General features: G+C 52.3%; 1 protein-coding gene across 4 annotated transcripts in view; it reads left to right on the top strand.

Annotated features, from left to right (window-relative positions):
• The window catches only part of LOC123745534 (G-protein coupled receptor 158 smog), a 108,585-nt gene that overhangs the window by 42,307 nt on the left and 51,401 nt on the right, over window positions 1–14,877 (top strand). For all 4 annotated transcript variants that reach the window (XM_069312007.1, XM_069312009.1, XM_069312006.1 and 1 more), the window contains exon 4: window positions 11,106–11,229. In XM_069312007.1, the coding sequence (XP_069168108.1) occupies window positions 11,106–11,229 (124 nt within the window). The remainder of the gene's footprint in view (window positions 1–11,105; window positions 11,230–14,877) is intronic.

Below are 14,877 nucleotides of genomic sequence, written 5' to 3'. Positions count from 1 at the left end.
TGCTTGTGGCTGGTATTGTCTGCTTGTGGCTGGCATTGTCTGCTTGTGGCTGGTATTGTCTGCTTGTGGCTGGCATTGTCTGCTTGTGGCTGGTATTGTCTGCTTGTGGCTGGCATCGTCTGCTTGTGGCTGGCATTGTCTGCTTGTGGCTGGTATTGTCTGCTTGTGGCTGGCATTGTCTGCTTGTGGCTGGCATTGTCTGCTTGTGGCTGGTATTGTCTGCTTGTGGCTGGCATTGTCTGCTTGTGGCTGGCATTGTCTGCTTGTGGCTGGTATTGTCTGCTTGTGGCTGGCATTGTCTGCTTGTGGCTGGCATTGTCTGCTTGTGGTTGGCACTGTCTGCTTGTGGTTGGCACTGTCTGCTTGTGGTTGGCACTGTCTGCTTGTGGCTGACATTGTCTGCTTGTGGCTGGCACTGTCTGCTTGTGTGTGGCACTGTCTGCTTGTGGCTGACATTGTCTGCTTGTGGCTGGCACTGTCTGCTTGTGGTTGGCACTGTCTGCTTGTGGTTGGCACTGTCTGCTTGTGGTTGGCACTGTCTGCTTGTGGCTGACACTGTCTGCTTGTGGTTGGCACTGTCTGCTTGTGGTTGGCACTGTCTGCTTCTGGCTGACATTGTCTGCTTGTGGCTGGCACTGTCTGCTTGTGGTTGGCACTGTCTGCTTGTGGCTGGCATTGTCTGCTTGTGGCTGACATTGTCTGCTTGTGGCTGGCACTGTCTGCTTGTGGTTGGCACTGTCTGCTTGTGGCTGACACTGTCTGCTTGTGGCTGGCATTGTCTACTTGTGGCTGGCATTGTCTACTTGTGGCTGGCATTGTCTACTTGTGGCTGGCATTGTCTACTTGAGGCTGACATTGTCTACTTGAGGCTGACATTGTCTACTTGAGGCTGACATTGTCTACTTGAGGCTGACATTGTCTACTTGAGGCTGACATTGTCTACTTGAGGCTGACATTGTCTACTTGAGGCTGAGATTGTCTACTTGAGGCTGACATTGTCTACTTGAGGCTGACATTGTCTACTTGAGGCTGACATTGTCTACTTTAGGCTGACATTGTCTACTTGAGGCTGACATTGTCTACTTGAGGCTGACATTGTCTACTTGAGGCTGACATTGTCTACTTGAGGCTGACATTGTCTACTTGAGGCTGACATTGTCTACTTGAGGCTGACATTGTCTACTTGAGGCTGCTGTCAGAGTGATGGTTCGCCTCTCCTTCAACACCGGCTTCAACTTGCGAGTGATACCGTGTCGTCTTGGGTCACCGATCATGGCTTCAGGTTCTCTACGTCTGAGACTTGTGCCATGACTTACTCGGAAGCGGGTCGTTCTTCGTCAGTCTTTGTCGCTATATGGTCGCCCCTTGTGTACAAGGGTTCCGCTAAGCTTTTGGGGTTGATTTTTGAGACTCGTTTGTCTTGGTCGCCCCAGATCTCTTACCTGCATGTTGAGTGCTCTAAGGTCCTTACCCTCTTCAGGTGTTGTCTCATACTTCTTGGGGAGGGGATAGACGCACTCTCCTTGCTTTACATTCCTCTCTCGTCCTGTCTAAGCTCGATTATGGTTGCCCTGCTTACTCGTCTGCTTCTCCTTCTACTCTTCACCGTCTTGATGCTTTGCACCATACTGGGTTGCGCCTCGGTTCTGGTGCCTTTTGTTCGACTCTCGTTCTCAACTTGCTTGTTGACACTGGCTTCCTGTCTCTCCAGGACCGCCGTGACCGCTATTGTCTTCGCTATCTTGCGCGGTCCTTGCAACACCTTCACTCTCGCCTGTGTCGTGCTTTAACTCTTGCTCCTCCTGTGGTTCCTGTTCCTCTTCACCACCTCCCTCTTTCTGTCCGGTTATCTCGCTTACAGGATTCTCTTTCAGTTCATATTAACAATATTTCTCTTTGTATTGTTCCGTCCTTGTCCCCGTGGAGGGTCCCCCTTCCCAAATTTTGTACTTCTCTGACCCGCATCACTAAAGCCTTTACCCCTCCTACAGTTCTGAAACGCCTCTTCCTTGAGCACTTTTCTTCTCACTCCCGCTCCGTTCCCATCTTCACTGATGGGTCTAAGTCTGTGGGCGGTGTGGGCTACTCTGTTGTTCTTCCTGACCACACTTATATGTGTCGCCTTCCTCCGGAGACTAGCGTCTTCACAACAGAACTTTATGCTATTCTTTATGCTCTTCGTCTCTTGCTTTCCCGGTGGCAATCCTCCTTCGTGTTGGTTGTTGACTCTCGTAGTGCCCTCATGGCTCTCGGGGCCTTTAATCCGGTTCATCCAGTGGTTGTCCAGATCCAGCATTGGCTGTTTCTTATTTCCAGTTAAGTTGGTTGAGTTTTGTTGGGTTCTCAGCCATATTGGTGTGTCTTTAAATGAGCGTGCGGATGCTGCCGCAAGGAAGCTGTCCGCTCTTGTCCCATCTCTCGTAAAGGTATTCCGTATTCCGACTTTTACCCCGGTTTTCCATTCCTCTGTCTTTACCCATTGGCAGGCTTGTTGGTCTTCTGTTACTGGTAACAAACTGCGTACTCTTAAGAGTTGTGTGTCCTCGTGGCCGTCCTCCTACCCCCGTAACCGGCGATGGGAAACGGCTCTGGCCAGGTTCCGTATAGGCCATACTCGCTTAACTCATGGTCACTTAATGGAGCGCCGCCCTGCTCCTTATTGTCCAAATTACATTGTTCCTCTTACTGTTGTGCATATCCTTGTTGAATGTCCTGACATCCGGGACGAGCATGTCTTGTTTCCCGACCGTCCCCCGCGGTCGCCTGTCCCTCAATAGTATTCTTGGTGACTCAGATACTTTTGATATCGTTCAACTTATGTGTTTCTGTTCTCATATTGTCATCCTTGGTGATATTTAGCGGCCTGTGATTATCCCGCACATTTGATGGTGCTACACAGCCTTCCCGGTTTTGTGCCTTCTTTTGATAATTACTTACACTTTCTGTCATATTCAACAATATATGTTTACAAGAAAGTTTGCTATGCTACGAATATATATATATATATATATATATATATATATATATATATATATATATATATATATATATATATATATATATATATATATATATATATATGCGGATAAACCACATTCTTCAGCATTAGAGACTGCTGAAGGCGTTTTCGGCACAATTCGCCTTCATGATGGCAAGATAAAGAGGGAAGAGAGAATTGAGTGATGAAGGTTAAGCCAGCTAAGAGATGGCACGGGCATGAATAGCCCGTTACAGAGGGGTAGTGTGGGGGCAGACCTTACAACCCCCCGCCAGGGAGGGGGCAGGTCACCTGACCATACAACACTTGCGGATGACACATTACTTTATGGAATAATGGCAAAGTAGGGGATTTTTTTTTGAACAACAGTAAGTTAAGGGTCCTCTGGTAGGTTAGGTGGGCAGGAAATTCTCGTAAAGTTTCAAAAGTTATGAAAAACGTTAATTGAAAGTTTCCTCTTCTAATCTTACCGAGTAAGCCGGACGACTCAAACAGAAAACGGAACAGTACGTCACTTTTGTGAGTTGATTTCATTTCAAATTACGTCCAAAATTTGGTCATAGCGCCGCGCATACGAGCCAAAAGTGACGTTATATATAAGAGGACGGGTTGGAAAGAGAAGGGAAGATTACAATAATGATAAAGCTAAAACATATGTTGTTTTCTCTCATAGTGGAGTTAAGGTAATTAACAATAACACTGGAGAGTAGCACATAGGTGCCGCCGGTTGGATAAATAAATACAAAAGAAGCAAATAAATAAACAAATTAAAACAGGTTAAATGGTGTATTGAGGTGGTATATTGAAGCATATATGAGGGTGTGATATATCTATACCACAGGGCTTATATTAAGGGTGTTGTTACAGTGTTTGATGAGAAGAGTGTCCGTCACATCTCCCTCAACCAAACATTTACTCTCAACAATACACTTGGCTTCTCTCAAGTGACATAATGACCACAGAAACTGGGATAAGCCTCAATATACTACGTCAATACAGTCTACCAGCCATTTAACCTGTTTTAATGTGTTTCTTGACGTTATCTTGAGATGATTTCGGGGCTTTAGTGTCCCCGCGGCCCGGTCCTCGACCAGCCCTCCACCCCCAGGAAGCAGCCCGTGACAGCTGACTAACACCCAGGTACCTATTTTACTGCTAGGTAACAGGGGCATAGGGTGAAAGAAACTCTGCCTATTGTTTCTCGCCGGCGCCTGGGATCGAACCCAGGATCACAAGTCCAGCGTGTTGGCCGACCGGCTCCCATTTCATTTATTTATTTATTTTTTCCAATGATGGAAATCACCGGCAATCATGCAAATGGGAGATTGACAAGATACAGTGGCCCTTACCTTACAACTCAGTGGACAGCGCTTCGGATTCGTAGTCCTGAGGTTCCGAGTTCGAATCCCGGTGGAGACGGAAACAATCGGGCACAGTTTCTTTCACCCCAGATGCTCCTGTTCACCTAGCACTAAATAGGTACCTGGGAGTTAGACAGCTGTTACGGGCTGCTTCCTGGGGCATGTGTAACAAAAAGGAGGCCTAGTCGCGGGGACGCTAAGCTCCGAAATCATCTGAAGATAACCTGACCAATTAGAGAAACGCTAATTAGAGAATTACCTTCACCTGATCCTCAGATATATATTGTAGAGCAAGTAGTGATCATTGAAGGCCTTACACAATGTTAAGAGTTAAGGAGGCATCTCTCAGCCTCAACCACAATCAAACTGTAAATAGGGACTTTGGAGAGTTTATTTTTCAACTTCCTTTTCAGGTGAAGAATATGTAAGGTAAATAGAGCATATTCGTGTTAGACTCATGGGTCTTAACCTTTTGGGCACATTCAACAATATATGTTTACAGAAAAGACAGCTACCAAAATGTACGTAGTACATTTGTCATCAATACATACGTAGTACGTATTGTACAATACATACGTAGTACGTATTGTACAATATGTACGTAGTACGTATTGTACAATATGTACGTAGTACGTATTGTACAATACGTAGAAGGAGGTATTGTGGTAATACCCAGCTCGTGCTCAGACAACATGACAACAAAAGGTTCATCAACTGTGCAGTGTGAATATGGGAAGCAGCACAGCAGCAAAGTTTTTAATATTAATAAATTGAATCAAACCAATACCATACAGTTTAGCAGCTACAATAAGAGTGTGTGTACACCTGGTGTAATAATAATAAAGCAACCAAAAGGTTTAGCACTAAGATGAGCTGTATGACCGGGAGAGACATACAAGGAAGTAATACCAACAACGGCCTCGCATTACCAAGCACAACAATTATTGAAATGCCAGAGTAATTGTCCTGAGAGCTAGGAGGAGTGGCGCCCCCAACCTTACTGCTGGTTGATGGCTTCTCCCTAATGACATCCCCCTGGCTTATACACCCGTGGCCCTGATGACACAACCCTGGCTTATACACCCGTGGCCCTGATGACACAACCCTGGCTTATACACCCGTGGCCCTGATGACACAACCCTGGCTTATACACCCGTGGCCCTGATGACACAACCCTGGCTTATACACCCGTGGCCCTGATGACACAACCCTGGCTTATACACCCGTGGCCCTGAAGACACAACCCTGGCTTATACACCCGTGGCCCTGATGACACAACCCTGGCATATACACCCGTGGCCCTGAAGACACAACCCTGGCTTATACACCCGTGGCCCTGATGACACAACCCCCTGGCTTATACACCCGTGGCCCTGATGACACAACCCCCTGGCTTATACACCCGTGGCCCTGATGACACAACCCTGGCTTATACACCCGTGGCCCTGATGACACAACCCTGGCTTATACACCCGTGGCCCTGATGATACAACCCTGGCTTATACACCCGTGGCCCTGATGACACAACCCTGGCTTATACACCCGTGGCTCTGATGATACAACCCCCTGGCTTATACACCCGTGGCCCTGATGACACAACCCTGGCTTATACACCCGTGGCCCTGATGACACAACCCTGGCTTATACACCCGTGGCTCTGATGACACAACCCTGGCTTATACACCCGTGGCCCTGATGACACAACCCCCTGGCTTATACACCCGTGGCCCTGATGACACAACCCTGGCTTATACACCCGTGGCCCTGATGACACAACCCTGGCTTATACACCCGTGGCCCTGATGACACAACCCTGGCTTATACACCCGTGGCCCTGATGACACAACCCTGGCTTATACACCCGTGGCCCTGAAGACACAACCCTGGCTTATACACCCGTGGCCCTGATGACACAACCCTGGCATATACACCCGTGGCCCTGAAGACACAACCCTGGCTTATACACCCGTGGCCCTGATGACACAACCCCCTGGCTTATACACCCGTGGCCCTGATGACACAACCCTGGCTTATACACCCGTGGCCCTGATGACACAACCCTGGCTTATACACCCGTGGCCCTGATGACACAACCCCCTGGCTTATACACCCGTGGCCCTGATGACACAACCCTGGCTTATACACCCGTGGCCCTGATGACACAACCCTGGCTTATACACCCGTGGCCCTGATGACACAACCCTGGCTTATACACCCGTGGCCCTGATGACACAACCCTGGCTTATACACCCGTGGCTCTGATGACACAACCCTGGCTTATACACCCGTGGCCCTGATGACACAACCCTGGCTAATACACCCGTGGCCCTGATGACACAACCCCCTGGCTTATACACCCGTGGCCCTGATGACACAACCCTGGCTTATACACCCGTGGCCCTGATGACACAACCCTGGCTTATACACCCGTGGCCCTGATGACACAACCCTGGCTTATACACCCGTGGCCCTGATGACACAACCCTGGCTTATACACCCGTGGCTCTGATGACACAACCCCCTGGCTTATACACCCGTGGCCCTGATGACACAACCCTGGCTTATACACCCGTGGCTCTGATGACACAACCCCCTGGCTTATACACCCGTGGCCCTGATGACACAACCCTGGCTTATACACCCGTGGCCCTGATGACACAACCCTGGCTTATACACCCGTGGCTCTGATGACACAATAGGAAAACAACATAGGAAGCAAGGCAAAGACTCAACCCAAATTGCTGCACAGCCTCACCAGGGGAAAGACAACAATGAAGGAACAGGTAATGAAACTGAGGGTAGGAGCAGAAAGATTCACTGCAAACGACAAGGAAGTGTGTGAGGAACTCAATAAGAAATTCCAGGAAGTCTTCACGTTAGATCAAGGAGAAGTTCTAGAGATAAGAGAAGAGAAGGAATAGTAAACCTGCACCACTAGAGGAATTTGAGATTATCAGTGGGGATGTAAGGAAAGTTTTGCTAGAGTTGGATGTGACAAAGGCTATAGGCCCCGGATGGAATATCGCCATGGATACTAAAGGAAGGAGCAGCAGCAGCACTGTGCCTCCCACTCTCCATAGTGTACAACAAATCACTGGTATCAGGTGAACTGCCAAAAATTTGGAAGACAGCAAACGTAGTCCCGATATACAAGGGTGATAGACAGGAGGCACTGAACTACAGACCAGTGTCCCTAACTTGTATAGCATGCAAGCTGATGGAGAAGATTGTGCAAAAAAAGCTAGTGGAACATCTGCAGCGAAAGAACTTTGTAACACAGCATCAACATGGGTTCAGGGATGGCAAGTCCTGCCTCACAGAATTAATTGAATTCTATGACCAGGCAACAAAAATCAGGCAAGAAAGAGAGGGGGTGGGCAGACTGCATATTTTTGGATTGCCAGAAAGCCTTTGACGCAGTACCACACCAGAGACTAGTGTGAAAGCTGGAGATGCAGGCAGGAGTGAAAGGGAAGGTACTCCATTAGATAAGGGAGTACCTAAGCAACAGAAGACAACGAGTCACTGTGAGGGGTGAGGTCTCAGACGGGCTAGACGTCACCAGTGGAGTCCCGCAGGGTTCAGTCCTTGGACCCATATTGTTTCTGATATATGTAAATGATCTACCAGAGGGTATAGAATCATTCCTCTCATTGTTTGCTGATGATGCAAAAATTATGAGGGTTAAGACGGAGGAAGATACTATGAGGCTACAAGATGACCTAGACAAACTGAATGAATGGTCCAACAAATGGCTGCTAAAGTTCAACCCGAGTAAACGCAAAGTAATGAAACTAGGCGGTGGAAACAGGAGGCCAGACACAGGATATAGAATGGGAGATGAAGTACCTAATGAAACAGACAGAGAGAAAGATCTGGGAGTTGATATCACACCAAACCTGTCTCCTGAAGCCCACATCAAAAGAATAACATCGGCGGTATACGCAAGGCTGGCTAACTTCAGAACAGCCTTCAGGAACCTGTGTAAGGAATCATTCAGAACCTTGTATACCAGTTCTTTCTGCCCCAGGGGTGTGTTCCTCCCCCCAGGGGTGTGTTCCTGCCCCAGGGGTGTGTTCCTCCCCCCAGGGGTGTGTTCCTGCCCCAGGGGTGTGTTCCTGCCCCATGGGTGTGTGTTCCTCCCCCATGGGTGTGTTCCTCCCCCACGGGTGTGTTCCTCCCCCAGGGGTGTGTTCCTCCCCCACGGGTGTGTTCCTCCCCCAGGGGCGTGTTCCTGCCCCAGGGGCGTGTTCCTGCCCCAGGGGCGTATTCCTGCCCCAGGGGTGTGTTCCTCCCCCCAGGGGTGTGTTCCTCCCCCATGGGTGTGTTCCTCCCCCATGGGTGTGTTCCTCCCCCATGGGTGTGTTCCTCCCCCCAGGGGTGTGTTCCTCCCCCAGGGGTGTGTTCCTCCCCCAGGGGTGTGTTCCTCCCCCATGGGTGTGTTCCTCCCCCAGGGGTGTGTTCCTCCCCCATGGGTGTGTTCCTCCCCCAGGGGTGTGTTCCTCCCCCAGGGGTGTGTTCCTGCCCCAGGGGTGTGTTCCTCCCCCACGGGTGTGTTCCTCCCCCAGGGGTGTGTTCCTCCCCCACGGGTGTGTTCCTCCCCCACGGGTGTGTTCCTCCCCCAGGGGTGTGTTCCTCCCCCAGGGGCGTGTTCCTGCCCCAGGGGTGTGTTCCTCCCCCCAGGGGTGTGTTCCTCCCCCAGGGGTGTGTTCCTGCCCCAGGGGTGTGTTCCTCCCCCAGGGGCGTGTTCCTGCCCCAGGGGTGTGTTCCTCCCCCAGGGGTGTGTTCCTCCCCCAGGGGCGTGTTCCTGCCCCAGGGGTGTGTTCCTCCCCCCAGGGGTGTGTTCCTCCCCCAGGGGTGTGTTCCTGCCCCAGGGGCGTGTTCCTCCCAGAGGGGTGTGTTCCTGCCCCAGGGGCGTGTTCCTGCCCCAGGGGCGTGTTCCTGCCCCAGGGGCGTGTTCCTGCCCCAGGGGCGTGTTCCTGCCCCAGGGGCGTGTTCCTGCCCAGGGGCGTGTTCCTGCCCCAGGGGCGTGTTCCTCCCCCAGGGGCGTGTTCCTGCCCCAGGGGCGAGTTCCTGCCTTAGGGGTGTGTTCCTGCCCCAGGGGCGTGTTCCTGCCCCAGGGGTGTGTTCCTGCCACAGGGGTGTGTTCCTGCCACAGGGGTGTGTTCCTGCCACAGGGGTGTGTTCCTGCCCCAGGGGTGTGTTCCTGCCCCAGGGGTGTGTTCCTGCCCCAGGGGTGTGTTCCTGCCCCAGGGGTGTGTGTTCCTCCCCCAGGGGTGTGTTCCTCCCCCAGGGGTGTGTTCCTGCCCCAGGGGTGTGTTCCCCCCCCCAGGGGCGTGTTCCTGCCCCAGGGGCGTGATCCTCCCCCAGGGGCGTGTTCCTCCCCCAGGGGCGTGTTCCTGCCTCACGGGTGTGTTCTTGCCCCAGGGGCGTGTTCCTCTCCCTGGGGCGTGTTCCTTCCCCAGGGGCGTGTTCCTCCCCCAGGGGCGTGTTCCTTCCCCAGGGGCGTGTTCCTCCCCCAGGGGTGTGTTCCTCCCCCAGGGGTGTGTTCCTCCCCCCAGGGGCGTGTTCCTCCCCCCAGGGGCGTGTTCCTCCCCCAGGGTGTGTTCCTCCCCCAGGGTGTGTGTTCCTCCCCCAGGGTGTGTGTTCCTCCCCCAGGGTGTGTGTTCCTCCCCCAGGGGTGTGTTCCTCCCAGAGGGGAGTGTTCCCTCCCCCAGGGAAGTGTTCCCTCCCCCAGGGGAGTGTTCCCTTCCCCAGGGAAGTGTTCCCTCCCCCAGGGGTGTGGTGCTGGTGGACACTAACCTTTGTGTTCCTCCCCCAGGGGTGTGGTGCTGGTGGACACTAACCCGTGTGTTCCTCCCCCAGGGGTGTGGTGCTGGTGGACACTAACCCGTGTGTTCCTCCCCCAGGGGTGTGGTGCTGGTGGACACTAACCCGTGTGTTCCTCCCCCAGGGGTGTGGTGCTGGTGGACACTAACCCTTGTGTTCCTCCCCCAGGGGTGTGGTGCTGGTGGACACTAACCCTTGTGTTCCTCCCCCAGGGGTGTGGTGCTGGTGGACACTAACGCGTGTGTTCCTCCCCCAGGGGTGTGGTGCTGGTGGACACTAACCCGTGTGTTCCTCCCCCAGGGGTGTGGTGCTGGTGGACACTAACCCGTGTGTTCCTCCCCCAGGGGTGTGGTGCTGGTGGACACTAACCCGTGTGTTCCCTCCCCCAGGGGTGTGGTGCTGGTGGACACTAACCCGTGTGTTCCTCCCCCAGGGGTGTGGTGCTGGTGGACACTAACCCTTGTGTTCCTCCCCCAGGGGTGTGGTGCTGGTGGACACTAACCCGTGTGTTCCTCCCCCAGGGGTGTGGTGCTGGTGGACACTAACCCGTGTGTTCCTCCCCCAGGGGTGTGGTGCTGGTGGACACTAACCCGTGTGTTCCTCCCCCAGGGGTGTGGTGCTGGTGGACACTAACCCGTGTGTTCCTCCCCCAGGGGTGTGGTGCTGGTGGACACTAACCCGTGTGTTCCTCCCCCAGGGGTGTGGTGCTGGTGGACACTAACCTGTGTGTTCCTCCCCCAGGGGTGTGGTGCTGGTGGACACTAACCCGTGTGTTCCTCCCCCAGGGGTGTGGTGCTGGTGGACACTAACCCGTGTGTTCCTCCCCCAGGGGTGTGGTGCTGGTGGACACTAACCCGTGTGTTCCTCCCCCAGGGGTGTGGTGCTGGTGGACACTAACCCGTGTGTTCCTCCCCCAGGGGTGTGGTGCTGGTGACCTTCCCACTGTCAGTGGTCGACCTCAACCAGTGTGATGACTCAGATGACATCCTTGGTCATCACCTCTTCGGTGGCACCCATAAGTGTGACGTCTCCACCACCAGGGTGAGTACCATAAGTGTGACGTCTCCACCACCAGGGTGAGTACCATAAGTGTGACGTCTCCACCACCGGGGTGAGTACCATAAGTGTGACGTCTCCACCACCAGGGTGAGTACCCTAAGTGTGACGTCTCCACCACCAGGGTGAGTACCCTAAGTGTGACGTCTCCACCACCAGGGTGAGTACCATAAGTGTGACGTCTCCACCACCAGGGTGAGTACCATAAGTGTGACGTCTCCACCACCAGGGTGAGTACCATAAGTGTGACGTCTCCACCACCGGGGTGAGTACCATAAGTGTGACGTCTCCACCACCAGGGTGAGTACCATAAGTGTGACGTCTCCACCACCAGGGTGAGTACCATAAGTGTGACGTCTCCACCACCAGGGTGAGTACCATAAGTGTGACGTCTCCACCACCAGGGTGAGTACCATAAGTGTGACGTCTCCACCACCAGGGTGAGTACCATAAGTGTGACGTCTCCACCACCGGGGTGAGTACCATAAGTGTGACGTCTCCACCACCGGGGTGAGTACCATAAGTGTGACGTCTCCACCACCAGGGTGAGTACCATAAGTGTGACGTCTCCACCACCAGGGTGAGTACCATAAGTGTGACATCACCACCACCAGTGTAAGTACCATAAGTGTGACAAAGTACCCAAAGGTTAGCTCCTCAACATCACCTGTGGTTGGTGTAGACACTTTTTAACACTGAAAGGTGCAATGATTATAGTTAAACAATTATAAAATAGGTCAATTGTAAAATATGTTCACCTGTCAAATAAGCAATTATCAAAAGAAGGCACCAAACCGGGAAGGCTATGTAGCACCATCAAATGTGCGGGATAATTAGAGGGCGCTAAATATCACCAAGGATGCCAATATGAGAACAGAAACGCATAAGGTGAATGATATCAAAAGTATCCGAGTTGCCAAGAATTCTATAGAGGGACAAGCGACCGCAGGGGACGGTCGGAAAACAAGACACGCATGGCGAAGCATCTCATTATGAATGCCATCGGAGCCCGCCACCGTAGAACTGCAGAGGGCCAGGGCACACCGAAGTTCAGAGAGAGAGAAGGGATCGTTATAGGGAAGTCGAAGATGAGTGCAGAAATCTAAAGGACGAGATTCAAGGACAGGTTTACGAAGAAGGAAAGATTGGGAAAGATGAAAACCAGAGCTAACAGAAGAAAAGTGGGAACCCAGTTCAGTAGCGACCTGCAACGGGTCCACCACAAGAGTACCACGGAGGTGAAGGACCGGCGAGACATTGGGACGATCTTACCCGCTATCTTGTGGATACGCTTCCAGATCTTCAGCAGAGGAGTTTCGGACGTTATGGTGAAGACATAAGACATCCAACATTCACGTTTAGTCGTACGGATGGCCCTGTGGGCCACCGCACTTGCCTTCCGAAAGAAAAGAAAAGAATCGGCCGTCTCTTGGCCGTGGTGTGTCTTCCAGACTGCACGCTTACAGTGGACAGCTCGAGCACAGTCTGCATTCCACCAGGGAACGCACTTCCACGGTCCCCAAGAGGAAGAGCGAGGAATAGAGCGGAGGGCAGCGTTGAAGACGGTGTCATGAAAAAGGAGGAGAGAACGAGGGAGAGGCAGAAGGGAGAGGTCAGAGAGAGCAGCACTTGAGGGTAAAGAGGTTCCAGTGTGCCTATGCAAACTGCCACCTAGGGTAGGAGAGGGGAGGGTGAAAAGAGAAAAAGGTAACAACGATGGGGAAATAAGTCACTGGCATGGAGGTGATCAAGAACCTGCCACGTGAAATCTAAGTAAAGAGATGACGAGCAAAGAGAAAGATCAAGACAGGAAAGGGTGCGAGTCCGAAAGTCCAAATGCATGGGCTCACCAGAATTCAGAAGAGATAAGGAAGAAGAGAGGGTGAACGACTCAAGAAGGCGACCCCTGGGTGTTCGTCAGAACATCACCACAAAGGGAATGACGACAATTGAAATCACCTAGCAGGAGCACAGGCTCCGGCAAGGAGTCCAGTAAGTGTTTAAGATCGGGAAGAGAAAGCAGGACACTTGGGTGGAGATAAATGGAACAGTGTACCATTTCCTCACAAAGATACAAGCAGCAGAACAATGGAGAAGCGAAGGAATAAGTAAGGGGACAAAGGGAATATCAGAGCGAATCAAGAGAGCAGAAGAGTTAGTGTCCCAGCAACAGCTGGGAGGGAAGGGGAGAAAGGAATAGGCACAAAAGCGACCAGGACGAGCACCAAGCATCGGCTCCTGGAGACGGACACAAAGGGGCGAAAACCGCAAAATCAGAAGCTGGAGTTCAAGGAAATTGGCATAATAACCTCGAATGTTCTACTGAAGAATAGATATCGACGAGAAGAGAAAGGATAGCAACAGAGAACGAAGAAACAAAAGTGAAAACAGAACACAGCACGTTAAAGAAGCGCAGGATCAGGGTCAGCGAAGTCAGGGTTAAGGGGTATGGTAAACTGAATATAGGAGGGAAGGGAGCTGGAGGACCGACCAGGGGCGGACAAGTAGGATCTGCAGGAGGAAGAGGGGGGATAACTGAAGGTCAAGGACAGCAGCAGGAGGGGCAGAAACCAGGGAGTGCACCTCAGCAAGGGCAGTAACCGAGAGGGAAGCGGGGGGGGGGCAAAGAGACCTCCATAGCAGGAACAGGGGGCATAACCACCGAAATGGGAGGAGGAAGGAGAGGAGCCAGGTTTACGCTTCTGATTCAAAGAGACAGGCGTCCTAGCAACAATGTACTGGGCAATAGATTCTAGCGTCTCAGCAAGAGAAGCAGAATGAGAGTACACACGATGGCCGTTGGGAGAGCAATGGATATCAGCCCATATTGACAGGCGGCGTGGAGAGCTATATCGGAGGAGAAGGATGGGAAGGAGGATCGGAGGGAGACAGGGAAGAAGACACAGGAGACATGACAGACTGAGCAGAAAGAAGGGGAACCCCAGACAGAGGACCAGGAGGGGGACCCTTCGGGACAGAACTCAAAGGAACAGAGGAGGAGGGGGGTGGGAGTGTCTGGGTCTAAGGCCTGGAAACGGTTTTGAGTCTGAGGAAAGTGGGAAGGACGAGGAGAGGAAGAGTGCAACATGTGAGCATAAAAGACGTTAGCATAGGGTGGGAGACTGCGAACTAGGTGCCTCACCTCAGGAAAAGACAAACGCTCCCGGTGCTTCAAGTTGAGGACAGCTGCCTCAAGCTTGTAATGTATACACGCACGGGAGAAGGGCCTCACCGCAATTGAGGCAGTGAGCCTGGGGAGAAGTACACTCCGACATAGTGACCCTCGTCCCCACACACAGGACAGAGACAGTACTTGAGTAGCGGAGGACTCCATGTCCAAACCTCCACCACTTATTACAGAGCCAAGGAGAAGGAATGTACTCCTGGACAGAGCATCTGGCACCAGCAAGAATGACAGAGGACGGAAGGGTTCTACTATCAAAGGTAACTTTCACAACCCGAAGGGGTTGATGGCGACGACCACGAGGGGGACGAGTAAACGTGTCTACCTGGAGGACAGAATGGCCCTGGGCTTCAAGGATATGCCGAATATCATCGTGGTAGTTCTGTAGATTCCGAACACCGGTTGCAACATGGGGTGGGAGGAGAATAGTGCCAACACTGGCATTCAAC

This window comes from Procambarus clarkii, chromosome 71, assembly GCF_040958095.1.
Source record: "Procambarus clarkii isolate CNS0578487 chromosome 71, FALCON_Pclarkii_2.0, whole genome shotgun sequence".
In the NCBI taxonomy this organism is placed as follows: Eukaryota; Metazoa; Arthropoda; class Malacostraca; order Decapoda; family Cambaridae; genus Procambarus; species Procambarus clarkii.
Note: the sequence above shows the minus strand (reverse complement) of the source record. Positions and strands in the feature narration are given on the sequence as shown.